Below are 25,537 nucleotides of genomic sequence, written 5' to 3'. Positions count from 1 at the left end.
ATATACGTAATGGTCATAAGAATAAGAGCGACAACTCATGAACAACTTAGGCAGAATGTAATCAAGGATTGGATGAGGAAGTACAGGCTTTAAATGTAAGAATACGCAGAAGGTAAAGCTCAATGTGGGCTTATGAGTATTGGGAAAGCTTCAGGGACTAGTGATTTAGTTGGGCCTAGAATGACAGTAAGTTAGAGAGGAGAGCTGGCATTCAGATGCAGGGCATAGCTTAAGCAGAGATGTAGAGGTGGGAATAAGCATAGAATGGGAAGAAGGGACATTCAAGAGGTGAGAATGTAAATCCATGCGTAGCAGGTCTGACTTATGGATAAAATATATTGTCTACTCTAACCATATTGGGAAGTAGTGGGGGAAAGGGTAGATCATTGGCGTGGGATCAGATTGTTGATTTATGAAAGTAGGCAGCGATTTCCCCTGAGCACATTTTCTAAAAGTAGCCCCTTGTAACATTTTTAAGTTAAAATATTGACAAAATTTTTATTCAGACCCTGATAAAAATATGTGTAGGTAAGACCTATGAAGTAGAAGGTAGACCAAGAGTGGTGTTTTACATGCTTGCCTATCTCTAGGGACAAGCTGTCTTTGATGTTAGAACCTGGTATGCCTCTAGCTTGAGGAAATAGCAAGTTCAGGAAAACTTATTTTTAGGCAAGCCTTTAAATGTTGTTGGATAAAGAACACTACTTGGAGAAGAGAAAATGATTGTTGCTTAGAAGGGGAAAATAATTGATGTATCAAAGTCCTGAAGAGTATTGGAAAGGATATGGTCCAGGCAATTAGATAATTGTTACTGAACAAGTACAAAAATGATCAGTGTGGATCTTCTGCAGTGGTGGCTTGACTAGCTGGGCTTATAGAATAATTCTTTCAAAACATGATGAAGGGTTTAATGTATTGTTATCTAGGTAATTGTGTTTTCATTTTTATGTGTATCCTAGTAGAAATTTTAGATATTTCAGCAGAAAAGGTGGGAAAGTATTTTCAAAGTCTATGAGTGATTATCAACAGATAAGGGTAATAAATGTAAAGCCATAACAGTTTATACAGTCATGTTGAGTTTATAGTTTAAGTGTCTGAAAAATCTAAATAGGTAATCATTATTGTATAGTAGAAAGAGCATTAGCTTTGAACAAGGCAGACTTGATATTATATTCAGCATTGCTCGTTATTAGTTGTGTGAAATTGGGCAAGTTACTTAACTTTACTGGGCCTCACACTCTTTTCCCATAAATGAAGATGGTATCATCTTCCCCATTGTTATGAGGAATTAATGAGATAATGCTTGTTGAATGTTTTGTACGGTATCTGGTACATAGTGGGTGCTAAAAAAAATTGTTGTTCCCTTACCACCCATCTCACCATGAAAGTAGCATTTAGCATTAATGAACATGAATACACACACGCCTACCTGTATACATTTTTAGACTACTAATGATTAATTTTCTGTTCTAAAATTGCTAAATTGCTGTACAGTGGAGGCAACACAGTGTAAGGTTAAGCAGGTATTCTGCCTGACTTTGAATACTGACTCTGATGCTAGCCCCATGACATGGGCAAGTTATTTAAACTCTGTTTCCCAGTTTCTTTATTTGTAGAGTGGGCATAGTAAGTTTTATCTAGCTCAGAGTTCAGAGGACTAAATGAGTTAATCTGTAAAGTGCTTAGAATGCCTTTGTTTACTCTTTCACTTACTTTTCTTACTTCAGATATCGGTCTTTATTAAGATTTATTGCATTAACTGAATAATAATGAAGAAATTTCATAAAAATTTAGAGTAAATAAAATAAAAATACATTAGTTTATCTTAAAATTTCAAGACAATTTACACATCCCATACAGCTCCAACTTGTTAAAACATGGTTCTGTTATAAATTAGTATACATATAAAGATCAGGAAGAAATTTATTCCTCTGAATATAATGACATTGGATGTTTGGGGGCATCACAGGTTTGCTTTCTTTGTACCTAATAGAAGACCCCCACTTAGAGTAGCTTATTCATATAAGGTTTTTTTCCTCCCAAATAGTAAGTCTGGAGGTAGATAGAAATCCAGACTGTGTCTTTCTGCTAAGCCATTAGCATCTTCGTGTTTATGCCTCCTAGTTTTAAGCTGGTCACTCTGCTTTTAGGCATCAGGATTGTATTTGTGCAGGAAGGAGAAGGGAGGGACACAGTGCGAAGACATTCATACATTGCTGGTGAGAATAAAAAATGATATAGCTGCTTTGGGAAAGAGTGGCATTTCCCCAAAATATTAAACATAGAGTTATCATTTGAACCAGCAATTCCCCTTCTAGGTATATATCCAAGAGAAATGAAAACATATATGTACAAAAACTTGTGCAATGAATGTTTACTGCAGCATAATGCATAGTCAAGAAATGGAAACAAACTCAAATGCCCATCAACTGATAAATGGGTAATGGACAGATATCCAAACAATAAAATATAATTGGGCCATAAAGAGTAATGAAGTACTGATACTTGCTATAACATGGATGAACCATGAAAGCAATATGCTACATCACAAAAGATTGTATATAATATGATTCCATTTATTTGAAATCACATATCATATTATTCCATTTATTTGAAATATGCAGATTAGGCAAATCTAGAGACAGAAAGTACATTAGGGGCTGCCTAAGGCTGGGGAGGGGTTGGGGGTTATGGGAAGTGGCTACTAATAGATATGGAGTTTCTTTTGGGGGTGACTAAAATTTTGTAAAATTGCTGTGGTAATGGCTGCATAACTATGATTATATTAAAAACCAGGGATTTGTACACTTTAAATGGGTAAGTTATATTGTGTGTGAATTATATCTCAAGAAAATTCTTAAAAATATGAAGACATGTGTTGCTGAATATATCCCTTTATATCAGGAAGGCAAAAGCTTTCTCAAAAGCTTCCCCAGCAGACTTTTGCTGTTGTTTCATTGGCCTGGCCTGAGCTTGTTTCATTGGCCTGAGCTGAATCATTCACATGATTCTCCCTAGATGGCTACCTGGAGGTTGACAAAAGAGAAGGAAGAGTTTGTGGATGGAATGAATCAGCTAATCAACATGTGCAGTAGAGAGGATTGTTTTTGTTTGTTCTTTTTTTTCAAATTACCTTCACATCTACTACCTCCATTATACAAGAAAACAGGTCAATTCAGAAAACTTGGAAAAGAAATAAATCAGAGAACAATAACAAAAAAAAACATATTTTTCCATCATATAGGGATAGTTAATGTAAGCATTTTTATGTGTTCTTATGTGTTCTTCCAATCTGTTTTATCCCTCTTTCTCTCTCTATCCATTCACCCTTCCTTCCTCCCTTCATGCCACCTACTCATCCATCCACTAGCAGACTAACAAATGATATAAATGATATCATAGGCTACATACTCTTTAATATCTTCATTTAAAAATTATTCCGAAATACCCTCAAACTTATGGAAAAGTTGCAAGTAGTTCACAACAGAGAATTCTGTTTCCTGAATGGTCTGAGAGCAGGTTGCTTACTTGATGCCCCATCACTCCCTCGTATTATAGCATGTATTTCAAAGACATTCTTCTATGTAACCATAGTGCAATGATCAACATCAGGAAACCAACACTGATACATTACTACCATTCAGACTCCATTCAACTTCCCCTATTTGTCCCAACCACGTCATTTTTAGCAAGAGGGTCTGGTTTAGAATTATGTGTTGCATTTAGTCATGTCTCTTTAGTCTTCTTCAGTATGGAAGAGTTCCTCAATGCTTCCTTGACCATCGTGACCTTGAAGATTACAAGCCAATTATTTGTAGAATATCCCTTAATTTTGATTTGTTTGTTTCCTCATGATCAGATTTAGCTTATGCATTTTCAGCAAGAATATCACAGAAGTGATGCTGTGCTTTGCTTAAGATATACTATCATAGCTATAGTTTAAAAAATATCATACTTTTTGAGGATTTTTCTCTATTTCTGTTAATAATCTTCTAGAGAATCATTGTAATGTCTGGGTAATATATATCAGTTGGGCATTCCTTCATCTATTTAACCAATTTACAGAAGGAGTTTTTCATCATAGGGCAGGTATCAAGAATATCAGTTCAGCTTTGATTTGCAATTGATTCCTTGTCCCTTGAATCATCTAATACTATGAATAGTATCTTAATTCTTTCAGCCATGTGGGAAATTGAAATGGCAAAATCTTGGGAAAGTCTATTTAGGAAATATGAAAATTCTGAAATGAAAGAGGCTATTTCTTAGAACTCTGATTTTTCTTCTCTGTTCCTTCTGTCTTTTTGAAGAACTTGCTGAAAATTTAAATCATATTACATGTCAGGACTGCCGATTGATGGCATCACTGTCACTTTTTTCTTTTTATTTACAATATTGTATTAGTTTCTGGTGTACAGCAAAGTGATTCATATATATGTATAAATAAAATCTTTTTCATATTCTTTTCCATCATAGTTTATTAAAAGATATTGAATATACTTCCCTGTGCTATACAGTAGGACCTTGTTGCTTACCTAGTTTATCTCTAGTAATCTGTATCTGCTAATCACAAACTCCTGATTTATCTCTCCCTCCCTTTCCCTTTGGTAACCATAAGTTTGTTTTCTAAGTCTGTGAATCTGTATCTATTTTGTAAATAAGTTCATTTGCATCATATTTTAGATTCCACATATAAGTGCTATTGTATGGTATTTGTCTTTCTCTTTCTGACTGACTTCACTTAGCCTGATAATCTCTAGCTCCGTCCATGTTGCTGCAAATGGCATTATCTCATTCATTTTCACTTTTTTCTTTTTAGCTCCAGGAAAACTAGTACATGTATGGCAATAGCAAGTAGTAGCTTTTAATATATTAAATAGTAACTATTGCTTCTCCTATTATCATTGTTCAAAGAAAATCAGTAAATTACTCTTTTGAAAAGTTAGGTGCTTATCTTTTTAGAGTAAGTTCTGAATTATACTATTAACTAATTAGGAGAGAAGGTTTTAAAATTGTCTAAGAGAACATGAAGCATGCTGGATATGCAGTAGAATATGGATTAAGAACTTGGATTCTAGATTTGAATCTGGGTTCCACTGCTTACTATGTGTGTGACATTGGGAAAATCATTTCATCCTTCTTCATCCATCTGTAAAATTTGGCTAAGGACGGTTCCTAGCTCATAGAGTTATTAGGAGTAAATGTAACTTTCTCAGCCAAGTCCCTTGTATATGTAATTGTCCAATAAATGTTGTGTTATCTCTCTCTTTTTTTTTTTTTTTTTGTGGTATGCGGGCCTCTCACTGCTGTGGCCTCTCCTGTTGCGGAGCACAGGCTCCGGACGCGCAGGCTCAGCGGCCATGGCTTACGGGCCGAGCCGCGGAGCGGCATGTGGGATCTTCCCGGACCGGGGCACAAACCCGTGTCCCCTGCATCGGCAGGCGGACTCTCAACGACTGCGCCACCAGGGAAGCCCCTCTCTTTTTTGTGCACTGACATTTCAGTGGAACCTGTATATTAGTTTATACCTTTTTGTGAAACTGGAAGTTCAATAGTGGTAGCTTGAATTCATTGCTCAGAAAGTGAGGTGTTTGCTAAAGGTAGATGCCACTGCTGCCTTCTTAAACTTTGACGATGTATTTACAGGCAGTGGGCAAAGACCCCAGTTTCCATGTTGTCTCTGTAAATACTGGACAGGTGGCAACCTTCTTGCTTTCATTAAAGTGTTTGCCCACTTGAGATAAATTACCTCTTCCAGGTATCCAAATGGTGTGCCTGCAAGAGATCATTTACCTCAAACAGGGGAGAATGTTACTTCCACTGAAGGGCTGGGATATCAATCATTATAGGAGTGGACTAAAGAACCCTATAGATAGCTGAGCATTTTTATATGACTTGTTCAGACTGAATTTCTCAAGATAGAAACAATTGTGCTGATTTGCTTTGAAATATCTCTGAACAGATACAGGAGTAGATGATTATGAGTAGAATGTTCATCCATTTTCTTACACATTTATGCATTTCAATTATAATTGAATTTTAATTATCTAGAGGATAGATGACTCAAATATACATGCCCCTGCTATTACTACTCACAGCTTTCTTTCATCATATACTTCGAGTTAACTTTGTAGAGGTCATAGCAGCTCTTCCAGGTAAAACTCAGAAATCTAGGTTGTATTCGGCACAACACTGAGGTTTCATATTAGGAAGTTCAAAGCAGTAAGTAAAGATACTTGTATTAATAAGTAGTTATTAGTATATATTTTAAAGCTTAAAGGCTTTAGTGAATCCTAACAAAGAATAAAAAGAGACGTGTTACTCCAAGTGTGGTTGTCGACCAGCAGCATCAGCATTAACTGGGGGGTGTTAGAAATGCACAATCTCAGACTCCATTCCAGAGCTATTCAGCCAGAATCTGCATTTTAACAAGATGATTTATAACCACAGTAAAGTGTGAGAAGAAGTAATTTAGAGAATTTTGTTATACACATAATTTCACTCATATCTGAAATTGAAATAAGTACAATCTGACCGTGGATCATTTTTAGTACTTGAGCTATTAGTGTCTATTTTGAGCCACATTTAACTTACTGACTTTTATTTTGTGACTTTTAAAATTATTATTCTTGCATTTTCCCATATTTTTTCAAACATTTTATTCCGAGAATTTTCAAGCATATGGAAAATGTGAAAGAATTTTTGTTTTCTAAATTAAAATTTATTTGCCTATTATTCTTAACAATTTTTGAATGAATAATTTATCCTTGGAAGTGTTCATGACTGTGTAAAATTCTAGTGTCACAATTTTCATAGAATATATTTATTTGTTAAAATAATATACAAAATCAAAATTATTTTAAGAAACATATATGAGGCTTTTACATATTTTGCAACTTATAGGCAGTTTGTAGAAAACTTTTAAGAGCCTTTTCTTAGAAGATTTAGTTGAATATCCAGATACTGTCTTAAAAAAAACAACACAATTATTTTTTAAGATTTTTGTAAAAGAAAAAAAAAGAAAAAATTTCCTCTCAGATCTATTCTAAAATAATACATGTGTATTTAAAAATATTTAAAACCTCCACCTTGTTCCAGAAAAAAAATTATGGCAGCTTACAGATATTTGTAAAATATCATTATAAGATAGCTCTTGTAATCTCCCTGAGAGTATGATTAATATTTGTGTATACTTCTTTCAAGTTGTTTTGTGTGTATTCCAATATGACTGGGTCATTCTATGTACCATTTTTCATTGTTCTTTTTCTCGCACTTATTTTAAATGGCTATAATAATTGTACCATCTCCTTGGCTATTGTAATGGTTTAAACGAGTTATTGCATATTGGCAGTGCTTGGTTTGTTACATATCTTTGTATCAGCAGCAGTATTGTTCCTCATTTCCTACTTTATGAATCAACTCTTTAGCTCGGTGTACAAGACCTTTCTTGATCTGATTCTCATTTATTTGTATAGTCTCACCTCCCTGTACTCTCATTGATAAACCTACAGTTTAGCTAAACTGAGCTGCTTGTTGTTGCCCAGATATGAGATGCTCTCTTATTTCTCCAAACATACGGAGCAAACCATTAATACTTTTTTTTGCTACTAAACCCTAAGAGGAATTTATTACGTGGATTATCATATTGAAAATATTGAATAACATTCACAGTTTATGTCTTTAAAAGCTACTTCATAGAAGATACAGAAGTTTTTTTCTTGTTAGTGTTGCTTATGTTTGTCTTCAGTGAAAACTGAGAGCATATTATATTATGGTTCTCTGAGTGGAGTAGTCCAGGTATGCAGCTTTCTTATTATTTAAGTTGACACAGAAGCAGAGGCTGAAGGATATAGTTTTATGATTGTGTAGTATATTCCTTAGATAAGGGATCTCTTAATCTGGGGTTCATAGAACCCTTCTCAAAATGGTCCGTGGATAGAATTCAGAGGGGGAGCATCTGTGGACTTGGATGGAAAATAATTACATCTTGTTTCACTAACCATTAATGAACATTTCCTTCAATTATGAATGGTGATGACAGACCATGATAATATTAGCAGCATGGTGACTTATTTACTAGTAGGAATTAGAGATATTTTCAAGTTGTAATACAGTTGTTGCAGCTATCTCCAGATATTGTTTATGCTCATCTTTGATGATCAGTAATCATGAGACTCATCACATACATGGTATGTAATAACAGTCTTCTATGTACAGATGGATGCTGGTGCAATGTAGCTGGCCATGTATCAGGACAATTGTACACCTAGTAGTTGTTCATCCATCCAGTTGAGTTTCTATATTCTTCGTGTCTATGTTGCTTTCCAGTATTCCCTAAGTACAAAATTCTGTGATTTCTTTGAAAGCGCAACCTGCAAGCACCTGGAAACACTTTAGAACTCTTTCAAAAGTGCTACTTAAGTTCCTTCTATCTTCATAGCATCAAATTTGAACCATAGATTCACAATCATTTTTCTTTCTGATATAAACTTATTGAATAAGTTGACCTAGCCAAAGATGAACTCACTGACTTTTGAACAAAAAACTTTCCACAATAGGTTTTCTTTTTTTAAATTTTACTTTTTTTTTTTTTTTGCGGTACGCAGGCCTCTCACTGTTGTGGCCTCTCCCTTTGCGGAGCACAGGCTCTGGACGCGCAGGCTCAGCGGCCATGGCTCACGGGCCCAGCCGCTCCGCGGCATGTGGGATTTTCCCAGACCAGGGCACGAACCCGTGTCCCCTGCCTCGGCAGGCGGACTCTCAACCACTGGGCCACCAGGGAAGCCCCTAAATTTTACTTTTTTATTTAAGTATAGTTGATTTACAATGCTGTGTTATTTTCAAGTGTACAGCAAATTGATTCAGTTATACATATATATATATATATATATTCTTTTCCGTTATAGGTTATTATAAAATACTGAGTGTAGTTCCCTGTGCTATACAGTTGGTCCTTGTTGGTTGTCTATTTTATATATAGTAGTGTGTATATGTTAAGAATTTAAGAATCTTGGAGCACTCTAGTATTTTTTGAGAGATGCCTACTTATACCTTGTAAAGTGAACTATAGGAACTTTAATTACATTTGCAGCAGTATATATTTGTGGATCAGGATTCTAATCACTTCTAAATATAAAAAAATTAAAAAATAAAAATATTTGATGTCCAGCATGACATGTTAAAGATCACCTCATAGTTCAATATTCTTAGTTTGGCTAAGCAACAACTTTCACCATGCTATGTCTTTAAAAAAAATTTCAGTCTACATTTTAAATGTATAGTCTTATGCATAATATATTTATAATAAAACTTAAAATAGTTTGAAAACTACATTTTAATAAAATTTGCTTCCTTTGTAACCCTACATATTTTGACTTAACATGTTTAAAAGTATTATGCTAAGAAAGGGATCCATAGGTTTTACTAGGCTATTGAGGGTATACACGGGACAAAAAATGAGCAAGAACCCCTGCGTTTTTTAAAAAACTGGATACTATTTATTTATTTATTTATTTATTTATTTATGGCTGTGTTGGTTCTTTGTTGCTGCGTGCAGGCTTTCCTCTAGTTGCAGCGAGCAGGGGCTACTCTTCCTTGTGGTGCGCAGGCTTCTCATTGTGGTGGCTTCTCTTGTTGAGGAGCATGGGCTTCAGGCACACGGGCTTCAGTAGTTGTGGCATGTGGGCTCTGTAGTTGTGGCTCGTGGCCTCTAGAGTGCAGGCTCAGTAGTTGTGGCGCATGGGCTTAGTTGCTCCGCGGCATGTGGGATCTTCCCGGACCAGGGTTCGAACCCATGTCCCCTGCATTGGCAGGTGGATTCTTAACCACTGCACCACCAGGGAAGTCCTAGAACCCCTGCTTTTGATAATCATTCCCCTAAATACCATTTGTCTAAATCAAGATATGTTTTTGAGTAGTTCTATTATTGGGCATTTGTATCTATAGTATTATTTATCAATAACGCTGATAGAAACAGGAGCTGCTGATTCTTTTTTTTGTTTTTTTTTTGATGTTGGGGGTAGGAGTTTTTATTAATTAATTTATTTATTTTTGCTGTGTTGCGTCTTCGTTTCTGTGCGAGGGCTTTCTCTAGTTGTGGCAAGCGGGGGCCACTCTTCATCGCGGTGCGCGGGCCTCTCACTATCGCGGCCTCTTGTTGCGGAGCACAGGCTCCAGACGCGCAGGCTCAGTAGTCGTGGCTCACGGGCCTAGTTGCTCCGCGGCATGTGGGATCCTCCCAGACCAGGGCTCGAACCCGTGTCCCCTGCATTAGCAGGCAGATTCTCAACCACTGCGCCACCAGGGAAGCCCCGAGCTACTGATTCTTAATCAGTGTTATAGATCTCCTCTCCACATTGCCTAACACAGTGCCTTCATGCATATGAGTTGCCCTATAGCTAGCTGTTTAATGAATGAATGAGGAAGACAGTATACAGTGCTGGTTTTTTTTTTTTTTTTTTTTTTTTTTTTTTGCGGTACGCGGGCCTCTCACTGTTGTGGCCTCTCCCATTGCGGAGCACAGGCTCCGGACACGCAGGCTCAGCGGCCGTGGCTCACGAGCCCAGCTGCTCCGCGGCATGTGGGATCCTCCCAGACCGGGGCACGAACCCGTGTTCCCTGCATCGGCAGGCGGACTCTCAACCACTGCGCCACCAGGGAAGCCTGACAGTGCTTTTTAAAATAGTTTTGTTATTTCTGGAAAAGTGTTTATGCTTGGTATGAAAACTTCACACAGTATAGAAACCTGCACAGAAGAAATAAAAATCACCCAAAAGGCCATCCCCAATCATTCTTAACACTTGAATGATTTCTACAAATCTCCCAGACATGTGTACCAACAGGTATACATACAAACACACCCAGTTTTATATGAGGGAGTCATACAATCATGCCTCATCATAATTTTTTTTCTACTCACTGGATAATAAATGTCTTTCCATGTCAATACGGTAGGTGTACATCATTAATTGTATTCGATCACATACTATTTCATTGTTTATATAGTTTACTCTGAAAATTCCCTGTTGATGGATATTGGCATTTTTTCATATTTTTTTACTATTTTAATTAATATTATAATAAACTATGCTGTAATTAACATGTTTGTACATAAAATCATTTTATACTTGTGCAATTATTTCCTTGGCTAAACTCCTCAGAAATGAGTTTGCATATTTTACGTTTGGAAAGTATTGCCAGTCTGCCTTTTGTAAAAGTTGCTTTGCTTACACTCCTTTGAACAGTACTGAGAGTTCTGGCTTTCTCATAATGCCTTTGGTGCATGAAGTTTTAACAATCTTTTTAATTTTTATCGATTTGAAAGGCAAAAGAAACTGTATCATTCCTTATTTGTAATTTTGACTGTTCGGTTGCATATCTTTTCATTTGTTCTACACCCATTCATATTCTTTTACAAATTATCTCATTATTTCATATATGGGTGTGTGTTTGTTTCTTATAGAATTATAAGAACTCCTTGTGTATCACACATATTAGCACTTTGCCATATAGTGTAAATAATTTTTCCAGTTTGTATTTTAATTTTGTTTGTGCATTTTTATATGATTAACATTATTAATCATTTACTTTATGGTTTTCCTTTGGTGATTTATTTAGAAAGGCTAGCCTCACCTCAGGTGGTGTTGTTCATATTTTGGTCTAGTATTTTTGATTTTTACATTAGATCTTGGATTTTATCTGGAATTATTTTCAGAGAAGTAGTGAGGAAATTAATAATATTTATTTGTGTATGGATGACCAGCTAGCCCCAATACGTTTTAATTCCGTCATCTATCTTTTACCTAGTGAATTAAGATATGCCATTTAGTATATATTTATTATACGTACTTGGATCTATTTCCCGTCTCTCCAGTCAATTCCATTAGTCTTCCTGTCTCTTCTGGTATCGGTATCATACTGCCCTTTTCATGAGTATTTCTTGAAGTTTTAAAATATGGTAAGACATTCTCTTATTACTTTTTGAAAATAGTATTTTGGGCTGTTTTTCATAGTATTTTTAGTTTCATCTTTAGATAGAACACGGTTTTGAATCTTACCTTAATGATTGGCTCCCAAGTTTGAAAACTGATTCATAATTTCAAATTACAGCTCTTTGAAGACACAGGCATTTTTTTGCTCAGAAGAGTGCTCTATGATTGTGATGTGTTGGGGCCACTTGAAAGGAGTTATACATGAAAGGGATAATAGTGAAAGATGCTCCTGGAAAAGTAAGCAGGGATCAGATCATGTAGAACCTTCTGAGCCATGTTTAAGGAGTTTGAAATTTATTCCCAGATCTGAAGAGACTCACTGAAGCTTAAGCAGGGGTCGTGACAAGATCCTATTTGTGTTTTAGAAGTCAGTTTTTCTACAGTGGAGGATGGATTGAAGAGGGGAAATGACTGGAGAAGTGTAGGGAGACCCTTGTAAGAACATAGGTGAGACAATGCCATGATCACAGAAAAAACTGAATAGATGGTAGAAATGTGATGTGATTGGATGTGAGGGAGATGGCAAGAAAGATGGAGGTGTCAAGGATGAGAAAATGTTCCCAACTGTCTAGAACTGAGTCGAATTTTAATGCAGTTAACATTACTCATGATTAACATTTCGAACATTATTACCATTAGGCATTATTATTATTATTATATTCATGACTCACATTATTATTAAATTAAATAATGACATATTTACATACATATTAATTAAATAATTATTCATTCTTCCTTTTTTTTCATTAAAGGCGTGTTTCTCAATCTGAGTGTGAGGATTCCATTTTAGTAAGAAAACACATTGTAGACTGCTCTTCCCACACGATAGTTGTATTTTTAGCAGCAGTTGACTTCTGCAATGTTTTGAAGGACTTTTAATTTTATTACTAACAACATCATAAGCATATATTTATTCATGCTACATATTTTTTTAGGGCTAAATAAAGGTCAAATGGCAATACTGCAGTTGAAAGTGGTGGAACTCTTATAATAACTTTTCAACCTCCCCTCCCCCCTGCCTCAAGGTCTGTAATTCACAGGTTTAGAACTACTGGTCGAAACAATTCTCTGTGAATTTGTTTTGAAGATTTTAACCTTAGATGTGCAATATTGCCCCTTCTATTGGAAAAGGTAGTTGCAGAACATAGAGTCCTCTTCTTTCTTGAAAGACAGGCTATTAGATAGGGGAAAAGTGATTAACAAATGTATTTAGTGTAAACAAGAATTTGTTAAATGTAACAAGTCAAACATTTTAACTAGTCTAGACAAGTTTAGACATGAGGAATTTTAGTGGCATTTTTTCTCTTCTATATCATTATACAAATAATTCTACAACTATGTCACTAGAGGATTTTTTTGTTTCTTCATTTATTTAATATTGAATTAATTGTACTTTATACTGTATAATGTGAAGTATATCGTAAAAATACTTCTTATTCATCAAAGCATAAAATTATTTAGTGCTCTCTCTCTAATTCATTGAGAGTAGCAGTCAGTAACTTAGAGTGTATGCCTCTTTCCCACTTGTTAAAAATTCAAAGGAATGCTTTATGGAATTATATTGCCACTTAATTTCACCTCTCAGAGTGGTTAGTGTCTACACAACACATTGCTGTGATATAGTAAAAAACCACTATTCATTAAAATTTAATTATAGTTGATTTTTGCTTCTAAAGGCTCTTTATCTGTGAAAACTTTATCATTTTTGTATTCCTGAAAATTTCCTAGAACAATGAGCTTTTATCTGGCTTCCGTGAGATGGTTTTTTCTGACATAGAAAACCACTGATGGATCACCTTCTTAGTCAGTGCTGCTCTTCAGTGTCGAACCATGTGTTCTTAGAATTATGGAACATTTTTCTCTTGGATAAAACTGGCCAAATATGCTTTTTGTGCTTACGATATAAAGACAAGATTTAAACTAACTCCCAACAGCAGAGGTTCTTGAAATACAGAATGGTATACTACAGAATTTAAAGAGTCTCTCCGTGTTCGTCATTTTACACAGATAGTATCGTAACACAAGTAATGACAGATTAAGACATGCCTAGCAGAGGGAAAACTAAATTACACGACTTTTATTAAGGCATAAATAAACCTATTAACCATTATTTGGAATACCAATTAATAGAAAGAACACTGACAATTTTATTTATCAACATTAAATACAATTATTAATTACAGACCTGATGAATCTAGCAGTAAGCAGGCCATGTTGGATATGCTGGGACCTTAAGTCCATTATATGAGAGGGATGATTACCAAAATCCTACGGGGAAATTAGTAATTGTAGTTGTAAAATTTTAATTGCCTTGGAATAAGGCAAGTTATGTTTTCTTGTCTGAGAATATAAATAGTGTGACATTAAGGTAATAAGCTTCAGTAGTTGTAAATAGAAAATGAATTTGTTAGGTTTTAAAACACAGAAAGGAGTGATGATTTTTTAGTGTCATAGTGTTCAGTATGAATGACATACTGTAAATACATGCAGATTTTCTTTAGATACATTATTTAGTAGGTGGGCTATTTCTTACATAGTGAAAGTTGATATAGGCGGGGACTTCTTGAATGGATTACTACAGGTGGATGGGAATGATATAACTGAGAAAATATTTTCATTGTGTTGTGACTGGCAGTGTTGTGAAATGAACAAGAGACAATTCTTATTTTTCTGTGCTTTTTTTCTTTTTCTTTGAAGATCCAAATTCCAGAATTTGTGGATATTTGCTTATAAGAGAAGCCAAGAATTCTTTCGCAAAACTCATGGGTAGAATTAAGCTGGCAATGGACAGTATACCTTTGCACAGCAACAGGAGTATTACATATGTGGAAAAAGATTCCCTGGTTCAGAGGCTGGCCCGTGGACTTCATAAAGTAAACACACTGGCCCTGAAAAACGGTCTACGTGGCCATGTGCCCATTTTGGTATGTATGCAATTTCATTAAATAGGGATTTTAGGACTTGTAAATTTAACTCCGAATCAAATTTATTTGTAGTTTATATTAGTTGTACACAAGTGTAGGTAGATTTCTTTTAGATTTCATATAATAGTTTAATATGATAAATAAAAGAACTTCCAAATAAGTGTCCATAATATCAAAATACAAAAGTTCTGAATTAACTGTTCTGTACAAGTATACTGCAACAGAATTGTGTAAGACATAAACAATTATCTTTTCTGTTTTCTAGCCATCTAGATTATTTATTTTCTTCATTTGTTCATTTTTCATTTCATATAAGGCAAATTATTGGTCACATAAAAAAATAAAGCTTTCACTTTAAGTTTTAGTAAGAGCTGGTATTGTTTTCTGTATAACCTAAGTTACATTTAATTTGGTAAAATGACCATTGCTATGGACTTACTAGTAAATCTGAAGTGACTTTTTATAAAATTGCTCTTATTTGACAATAGGAAAGCACAGCATCATTACAGAAGCAAATATTTGGATTTACACAAAGACTGCACACAGCAGAAGTGGAGCGCCACTCACTACGCTTAGAGGTCACAGAACTGAAACAAAATGTGAATGAACTGAAGAAGGAGCTTGACAAAACCCAGGGTCTTCAGATGCAGTTAAATGAACTTAGGCAGTCAGTAAGTATATGTGATTTAAAAACTATGGCTTTGGTGAGCTCTCCTCTGATATAAAATATGTATTATATACATATAATATGTATATAAAATATCACAGGGCAAATATATATGTTTGTTTTCCTTAACTTTTTATTATGTTTCCTTTTTCAAATGATCAAATCCCATTAATAGAATTTCTTCTTCTTTAGAAAACTTCCCTTCTAAAATTCCCCAACAGTAATGTATTATACATTTCAAATTTGCTAAGAGACTAGAACTTAAATGTTCTCACGACAAAAAAGAAGTAATAATTATGTGACTTAATAGAGTTAGCTAGGGTTGCAGTGGTAATTGTTTTGCAAGTTAGAAGTGTATCAAATGAATACATTGTACATCTTAAACTTAAGCAGTGTTGTGTGTCAATTAAATAAAAAGCACAGCATCATTAAAATCATCTCAAAAAACATTGAAAAAAAAAGATTTATTCCAGATGCTTAAAGTAGTATTGATTGTGTCAGCAGAGCTTATAGCCCTGTTAAAATGTATACTGTGGGGCTTCCCTGGTGGCGCAGTGGTTGAGGGTCTGCCTGCCGATGCAGGGGACATGGGTTCGTGCCCCGGTCCGGGAGGATCCCACGTGCTGTGGAGCGGCTGGGCCAGTGAGCCATGGCCGCTGAGCCTGTGCATCTGGAGCCTGTGCTCCGCGGAGGGAGAGGCCACAGCAGTGAGAGGCCCATGTACCGCAAAAAAAAAAAAAAAAAAAAAAAAATGTATACTGTGACTGAAAGTATAGAAAATGATTAAGCTGTAGTTAGGATGGTTAACTGCTATGGCAAATAAACTTTGGTTGAGTAACTGGCTCGCAGCAAGAGCAAAGAACGTGTTCCAAGAAATGTTTAGTGTGAATTTCTTCCACTGAAGTGTAGAAATAAAAATAGCATTAATTGAAATAATAATTGAAGGAATGGTGTATGTAATTTTTATATTTGACATCCAGTTATGTAGTATAAAGTTATAAAGTGATGATTTCTAACATTTAATGATCATATTGAACATGTATCAGGCACTGCCCCTAAGCACTTTAAGGTGTTGATTCATTTAGTCCTCTCATATCAATAATAATTCAATAATATTATTATCCATTGTTTTTTTTTTAACAGATGAGGAAATGTAGGGCACAGAACAGCTAAGTAACTTGCCAAAAGTCACACAGTTAGTATGTGGAAATGACAGGATTTGAACCTCGGTATTCTGACTCCAAAACGCAAACTTTCAACCACTTCACTAAAGTGGTTAATGTTCATATCCAGCTATGTTAATAAAGGATCGTTTTACTAAAAACAGAATAGATGGGGAAATGATGCTATTTTCCTCTTTAAAAATCAGGGAGTGTGCCTGCAACCATCATCTTTCATTTATTTCAGGCAAAGTACACAGGAGGCAAACAAAACAGCTTCTTATAGTTAATCTAAAATTGTAACATAAGGGGACACATCCTGCCCACCAAAAGTGATTTAGTACCTGCACTGTTTTGGAATATCATGTTCATCTACTGACAGGTGCTCTTTTTTTTTTTTTTTTTTTTTTTTTTTTTTTTTTTTTGCTGTACGCAGGCCTCTCACTGCTGTGGCCTCTCCCGTTGCGGAGCACAGGCTCCGGACACACAGGCTCTGCGGCCATGGCTCGCGGGCCCAGCCGCTCCGCGGCATGTGGGATCTTCCGGGATCGGGGCACGAACCCGTGTCCCCTGCATCGGCAGGCAGACTCTCAACCACTGCGCCACCAGGGAAGCCCCTGACAGGTGCTCTTTAACAGCTAACTCCCATGATCATCTACTGACAGTTGTTCTTTAATAGCTAACTCCCATGATCTTTTTATTGTTTTTGGTTTATTAGCTCCATACAACTGCTTTCACAGACTATCTCTTTCTTATTCTGCATTGCTATACTTGTTTGACCCTATTTAGTCACAGAAGAGTGAACAGAATTGCACTAGTCTCTGGGAGGGATGTATGGACGAGAGAAAGGCTAACATTAGCTAAGTTTTTAGGTAAAGGAGAAATTTTGGAAGAGTGGGAAGAAGTCCTGCAAAGTGACGGGGATCTTCATTTATAGAGGCCAAGTGGATTGCAAAGAACAGAATGTTCTGATGGCAAGGAGTGGTAATTTAAAACAGCATAACAAGTAAAAGGTAGAAGAAGTACAAAAATACTTGTTCACAAGACCCAGAGAAGTGCTGTGCCATTAGCGAATAGAGGGATGTTAAAAAGTTGACACCTCAAATTCTTTTCAACAATGGGAAAGTTATCAGTCTTAAATAGATTTATATACACTTAGTGTGATTAAGAGACCTGCATGGTTTCCTTTAGTTTTCCACATATATTTCTCAGGTTACCTACCATTTGTTAAAGATTTCTGTTCTTTGTACCTCAAGATCAAGGTGTCTCTTGCCATTTGTTGTAACTAATTTTTGTTTGTTTAAGAGTTTTGCACAGGAGATAATACAAGTATGTCGTGTTCTGGATTACATACCCCTTAAGAGATGGCCCCTCTCTAGAACTGTCAGTTATCCCAGAGCAGATGCAGTCATGATATTGTAAAAGTTGTGCAGAGTTTTATTGGCAGGTGTTTATATATGAATAGATATTCTTTTATTCAGCAAATACCTACTGAGAAGCTACTGAATGCCAGGCACTCCTCTGTGTGATGGGTGAGCAAGCTGAAGGAGGCCTCTGCCCTGTGGAGCTCACATCCTTAAATGTGTGATTGGTGGAAGGGTGCAGACAGGCAATAAAAAAGTGAACAACTATCTGAGGTGAATTTAGATAATGATAATGGCTGTGAAGAAAATACAAGAAGATGGCAATAGTGTGAGTGGTGGTGGGAGTGAGAGAGGTATGCTGTGGTAAGGACTCTCCAAGAAGAGGGTAGTTTGACCAGGAAAACTTTAATGGTAACATACACTGAACACAGACTTTCAGGTTATCCTTTAAAAGCATTTGAACTTGTTAAAAGCTTTAATTCCCACATCGTTATCTTTATAAAAAGTGCTCATGTATCAAGATTTAAACCGAGCGTTATGGATTTACTTAGAACATGAATATTTCCTGAGATTTTATTTGACTAAAAATTATAACTTTGGGAGTATAGCTGTTGTGCTTTAAAAATCAGAGTGATGTGGGGCTTCGCTGGTGGTCCAGTGGTTAAAACTCCACGCTTCTACTACAGGGGGCATGCGTTCAATCCTTGGTTGGGGAACTGCATGTTGCATGGCACGGCCAAAAAAAAAAAAAAATCAGAGTGATTTTTTTTTTCTTTTTTTTTCTTTTTTTTGCGGTATGCAGGCCTCTCACTGTTGTGGCCTCTCCTGTTGTGGAGCACAGGCTCCGGATGCGCAGGCTCAGCGGCCATGGCTCACAGGCCCAGCCACTCCGTGGCATGTGGGATCCTCCCGCACCGGGGCACAAACCCGTGTCCCCTGCATCGGCAGGTGGACTCTCAACCACTGCACCACCAGGAGAGCCCCAGAGTGATGTTTTTTATCTTGAATTAGGAAATTAAGAAAAATGAATTGTACTTTTGTCATATATCAGATATTTAGAAATGTTTGTATTCTCTTTATGTTAGCAAATAGAGTTCTGAAGATTAAATGATACAACAATGCAGTTAGCTTATAATTAAAATTTTTTTGCTTTGTTCAGAAATTGATCACCCAGGAGAAGTTTGAAAGTGCATGTGAAGAATTGAATAATGCATTACTACGGGAACAGCAGGCTCAAATGCTATTGAAGGAGCAGGCACAGCAACTACAGGAGTTGAATTATAAGCTTGAATTACATTCCAGTGAGGAAGCTGACAGAAACCAAACTCTTGGAGAGGCTGTTAAGGTAGGAAAACATCCCTTGCATTAGGGTCTATTTCTTCCAGGTGTGGGTCTTTGAGGGAATCATGTACATCTCTTGAACAGGGAAGAGATCCCAAGATACGAAATTTTATTCTGTGAGAACTTAGAAGGATGGGACTTACCTGGTGGCGCAGTGGTTACGAATCAACCTGCCAATGCAGGGGACATAAGTTCGAGTCCTGGTCCAGGAAGATCCCACGTGCCGCAGAGCAACTAAGCCCGTGAGCCACAACTACTGAGCCCACGTGCAACAACTACTGAAGCCTGTGCACCTAGAGCCCATGCTCCACAACAAGAGAAGCCACTGCAATGAGAAGCCCGTGCACCACAACGAAGAGTAGCCCCCACACGCTGCACCTAGAGAAAGCCCACGCACAGCAACGCAGACCCAATGCAGCCAAAAATTAAATAAATAAATAATTAATTAAATATATCTTTTTAAAAAAAGAACTTATAAGGATGCAATGAAACAAGGTTCTGGGACCTCAATTCCAAGCTTGATTCACATGTATTGAAAATGTAGAAGTAGGCTTTGCCGGATGGAAACCAAGTAGAGATTTTTCCAGTAATAATTTTATTCTTTGTTTCATTCACTTATCTTCATTTCTTCCTGTCCTTAGTTTTTTTCTTTTTCTTGTTTTATGCCCTCCAAACATTGAAAATTCACATGTCTTTTGGATGTGAAAGGTTTTGGGTCTAGGTCTCTCTGATTCTTATTTTTTTTTTTTTTTTTTTTTTTTTGCGGTACGCGGGCCTCTCACTGTTGTGGCCTCTCCTGTTGTGGAGCACAGGCTCTGGACGTGCAGGCTCAGCGGCCATGGCTCATGGGCCCAGCCGCTCCGCAGCATGTGGGATCTTCCTGGACTGGGGCACGAACCCGTGTCCCCTGCACCGGCAGGCGGACTCTCAACCACTGCGCCACCAGGGAAGCCCTATTTTGCACCGAGCGTAAAAAGGAACAACGAATTTCCCCCCACACAGATGTTTTTTATTCACATAATTTTATGTAAAGTTAGTTTGCTATTTGTAGTGTAGTTTTAGAAAAGAGGAAGAACTAACATTTCTGAGCATATACTTCAGTTAGACACATTGTAAGGCACTTCATATTATTTTAACAGTTATAACATGTTAGAAATAAGTATTATTGTTTATATTTATATATGAAGAAACAAAAATATCTACAGAGGACTTAGGAATATATATGATGAAGTTGCTTTATGTAAAGGAAAATACATTTGTTAATATTGCTTAAAAGGCTTCTCTTTGGGACCTTAATAGGTTTAAAGACTGTTGCTGTTGAAAAATTGTAATATTAATTTGTCACAGCAGGAAATTTTCATATATTTAAGAAAAATAAAATGCTTCACACCTATTTAAAGGGAAAGTTGATAAGTGCTATGTTTTCTTTGTGTATTATAAGAATATTTCCATGAAAGAGTAAAAAAATATTTGCCTTTTCACAAATTCATTCTTAGGTTAGTTTTAGAACAGATATTATCACTTCTACACTTGAAAATATGCATATTCCTATCACCTGTCATATGTTGCCCACTTAAGGAAAACTCAATAGTGATGAATCTGATTTACCCTTATCAAGCCTTTTAATAATATTCTGAATTAAGCTACATGGGAGAGAAAATTCTTTCTTGAGCTTTACAAGAAGAAATTGTACAATTTATTTTCAAAATTCCCATTTTAGTAGATAAAAAATAACATATTGGTTTTTCCATTTTCAATAATATTCATATATATTATACCAATATACATGCATATATACATGTATATATACATATACTCAGTTATATGTATATACATACACATACTATACAATTATACTTTATAAAAATAAATTACATATATTTCATGTATGTGTAAATTACATATATACTAATTATATAGTCACATATTTCATATATAAATTATATGTATTATACAGATATACAATTTATAACAATATAATTTTATATATAATTATATATTTCTACTTATATATTGTCTATGTAAATATATAAGCTATACATGTTTGTATATCTGAATATATTTAGGAATGCATATTGTTAGAAACCTATTCTATGACATATTTTGGGTGTGGTCTTTGTCGTTTGCATGTTAAGTCTTCTGTTGGCTCTTTGCCCTTTGGTCACTTCCAGCAGTTGATGGTATGCTGCCCCCGGGTGGTGGCAAGTGCTTTGCTTCACTTATGGTCTGAATTTACAAAGCCTGCTTTAGTAAGATCCAGATTTCACAGATTTTCTTTCTTTGCAATTAAGAAAAATTTTTTATAAAAATTGCTGAACAGAGAAAGTTCATGAAGGGAGCTGGCTGATTTCTATTGTATAAACTCTTTTAAGGAACGAATATCTGTGTACAATTAGATATCTTTCTTACTAATTCTTTACTATTTATCCCTAGACTCATCATTGCACCTTGACTGAAATGGTGAATTCTAATTTACTCTGACAGCCTCTAGTGGCCAAATCATTGTCTGAGTCCTCTCACAGCTCACAGTACTATTATGAGATAGTCATTACATGCATGGCTTTGAGACTTTAGGCCAGTCTGCTGTTAAAATGTTTCCTTTCCTCCTGGGTTCTCAGACTTGTATGGTGGTAATCCATTTAGAGAAAAGTTGGAGGAATTTACTTTTTCTCTTTTTTTGTCTAACTCTCTCAAGTTTCTCCTCTCATGGCATGGAAGCAGGAAACAGAATCACCCCAGCTTTTCTTCTTCCATCTATGACTGAATCTCAGATGAGAATACTTTTCTATTTCACAGTGTTAGAAATAAAACCTATTGATCTGCCTCCCGTTTGCAGAACTCATATTGCGACAGGCTTCCGCCTTAAAAACATCAATCCCATAATTGGTAACTGGAAGTACAGACAAGGAGTAGATGAGACCAGGCAATGGGGGGGATCAGTCATCCTAGCATTAGCTCAGAGAATGTTTCTTTGATTTAGGCAAAGTGGGAATGTGGTTCTCACACCTGTGGATTCTCATGAGGATTTTGAGTCATGTTAAAAATATAACTCCTATGAATTAGATGCTTTATACACATTTTCTGTAATCCTTGCAATTACCTGGAAAGTTAACATAAAATAGCATAATAAATTATGAATATATAATGAATTAAGGATCTGAGTTATTAATAAATTTTCCCAGAGTCACATATTTGTAGATTTTGGAGTCAGAATTTGAACTCAGAATCTGCCTAACTTCATAGCCTATTCTATTTCCAGTACAGCATTTTCTTTCAGAATTTGGGGAATTTTATTTTCTCTCTATGAGAGATTTTTTTAAAAAGAAAATTGGTTAAAGTAGCTAGAAATGGAAATTGGAATAATTCTAGAAGTGTCTTAATCTGCAGCTATTTAGCTTTCAAATGCTTTTCTTCAACTGAGTGTTTATAATTTAGACTATTTGAAGTTCATCTCAGTACCAGTGGTAGGAGAGTACCAAAATGAGGTAGATGGTAAGCCTTGGAGGATTAACATTTCTACCTTGTGCAATAATACTCGATAGACGCTTCAGAATTCATTCTCATTTCCTCCTGTTTTTTTTCCTCTTTTCTCTTTCTGGAACACTTATTAGTCTGTCAGAAGTCAAAAATCCTGGCTTGATCTCTGTGGTTCTTATAATTTCTCTTCTATTTTCTGTCTTTGCATTTTAGATTCTGGTAAAGTCTATAAATTTCTCTTAATTTTTATATTTAAATATTTTGTATTGGTATCATATTTTTAATTTCTAAGAATTGATTTTAATTCTTTGGTTCTCTTTTCATAACATCCTTTTTAAAAGATAGTTTCTGTATCTTCTTAAATTGTGGTTTTTTATTGTGAGTTTTGATAGACAATAAACAATTATTTAAGTTCTCATTCTCCTGAGGTCTCTCTATATATTTTTTGTTTGTTTCTGTTGCTCCCTTTCTTTCATGTTGAAGGTATGGAAGATTGCATTTTGCCAAATGGTCACAGCAGTAATTCTGGTCCCACAAATGCTTCCAGAGCCTTGCTGCTCTCATATCAAGAAGTGAGGTCTATTTCCCGCTCTCTGAAATTAGATAGGCCTTTTGACTGCTGCTATGAGTAGAACAAGGACAAAGTGACACTGCAGGACTTGTAGGACCAGGTCATAGGAGGCAGCATGGCTTTGGCCCGTTCATTCTCTTGCTCTCACTCTCGTCTTTCTCTGGAGTCTCTCTCAGACCCAGGTCATGTGGTGAGCTACATAGGGCTGTTTTCAGCTAATGGCCCCAGCCAAGGTCTCTTGCAGCCGGGCAGCATCAACTGCCAGACATGTGTGAATGAGCCTTCAGATGATTTCACAATCCAGCCTTCTGCTGAGACCCCATTTATCAGGGAGCAGAGAGGAGCAGTCTCTGCTGTGCCATATTTTATTTCCTGATCCCAGAATGCATAAGCCTAATAAATAGTTGTTTTACACCACTGCATTATGGAGCAATTTGTTATGTAACCCTAGTAACTGGAACCTAGGCTTTCCTCAAATTTATGGTAAAGATTTGTTTTGTCATTCAAACTTACAAATGAAGAAAAAGAAAAGCTAATCAGGTGCTCTTTGTACAGAGACAAGTCTTGGTGGCTGGTTGGCTTTCCTTTAGAAGGGGCTGTGACAGTATGGAGGTTCCTTAAGAAAACAACAAATAGAACTACCATACGACCCAGCAATCCCACTACTGGGCATATACCCTGAGAAAACCATAATTCAAAAAGAGTCATGTACCACAATGTTCACTGCAGCTCTATTTACAATAGCCAGGACGTGGAAGCAACCTAAGTGTCCATCAACAGATGAATGGATGAAGAAGATGTGGGACATATACACATGGAATATTACTCAGCCATAAAAAGAAACGAAATTGAGTTATTTGTAGTGAGGTGGATGGACCTAGAGTCTGTCATACAGAGTGAAGTAAGTCAGAAAGAGAAAAATAAATGCTGTATGCTAACACATATATATGGAATCTAAAAAAAAAAAAGAAAAGGTCATGAAGAATCTGGGGCAGGACAGGAATAAAGATGCAGACCTACTAGAGAATGGACTTGAGGATATGGGGAGGGGGAAGGGTAAGCTGGGACAAAGTGAGAGAGTGGCATGGACATATATACACTACCAAACGTAAAATAGATAGCTGGTGGGAAGCAGCCGCATAGCACAGGGAGATCAGCTCAGTGCTTTGTGACCACCTAGAGGGGTGGGATAGGGAGGGTGGGAGGGAGGGAGACGCAAGAGGGAAGAGATATGGGAACATATGTATATGTATAACTGATTCACTTTGTTATAAAGCAGAAACTAACACACCATTGTAAAGCAATAAAGATGTTAAAAAAATGTCATGAAGAACCTAGGGGTAAAACGGGAATAAAGACACAGACCTACTTGAGAATGGACTTGAGGATATGGGGAGGGGGAAGGGTAAGCTGTGACAAAGCGAAAGAGAGGCATGGACATATATACACTACCAAACGTAGGGTAGATAGATAGTGGGAAGCAGCCGCAGAGCACAGGGAGATCAGCTCGGTGCTTTGTGACTGCCTGGAGGGGAGGGATGGGGAGGGTGGGAGGGAGGGAGATGCATGAGGGAGGGGATGTGGGAACAGATGTATATGTATGACTGATTCACTTTGTTATAAAGCAGAAACTAATAAAAACAATGGAAAAAAAAAAAAAAAGGGGGGGGCTGTGAGCTGGCTGTTAGGCTGGGTGACCCCCAAATGTCAGTACTGGTCTTTGTTCTCTGGCACTGTCACCCATACCCAGCTGCCTGTTTCTCTCTTAGAGAACTCATCCAATTTCTGTGTGGTTTTAGTTCATTTTATGGAATACATTTCTTTTTTTTCCTTGCAGGTAGATGTCTGTTTACAGTGGATTCTGCCTGGTTGGGGGAGGGGCATGTGGGTGTGGTTGGTCATTCTGAGTGCAGTCTTTCAAATAATTTCTGTCCTCTGGCCCTGGACTTATGCCTGCCTTGTATTGTTCCTTGTGTTTTCACATCTTGAGCTCTTCTAGGCCGTAGAGCACCACCACGCCTCTTTTCTGTACACGTCTTCCACATG

The 25,537-nt window shown here is 36.5% G+C and overlaps 1 protein-coding gene across 1 annotated transcript in view; it reads left to right on the top strand.

The window, feature by feature from the left end:
• The window catches only part of CCDC171 (coiled-coil domain containing 171), a 346,670-nt gene that overhangs the window by 191,513 nt on the left and 129,620 nt on the right, over positions 1-25,537 (top strand). Inside the window, exons 20-22 of the mRNA XM_060101112.1 lie at positions 14,685-14,911; positions 15,400-15,582; positions 19,262-19,447. Coding sequence (XP_059957095.1) covers positions 14,685-14,911; positions 15,400-15,582; positions 19,262-19,447 — 596 coding nt within the window. The remainder of the gene's footprint in view (positions 1-14,684; positions 14,912-15,399; positions 15,583-19,261; positions 19,448-25,537) is intronic.

This window comes from Mesoplodon densirostris, chromosome 6 (genome assembly GCF_025265405.1).
Source record: "Mesoplodon densirostris isolate mMesDen1 chromosome 6, mMesDen1 primary haplotype, whole genome shotgun sequence".
In the NCBI taxonomy this organism is placed as follows: domain Eukaryota; kingdom Metazoa; phylum Chordata; class Mammalia; order Artiodactyla; family Ziphiidae; genus Mesoplodon; species Mesoplodon densirostris.
The sequence above is the reverse complement of the archived record's forward strand: the minus strand, read 5'-3'. Positions and strand labels throughout refer to the sequence as shown.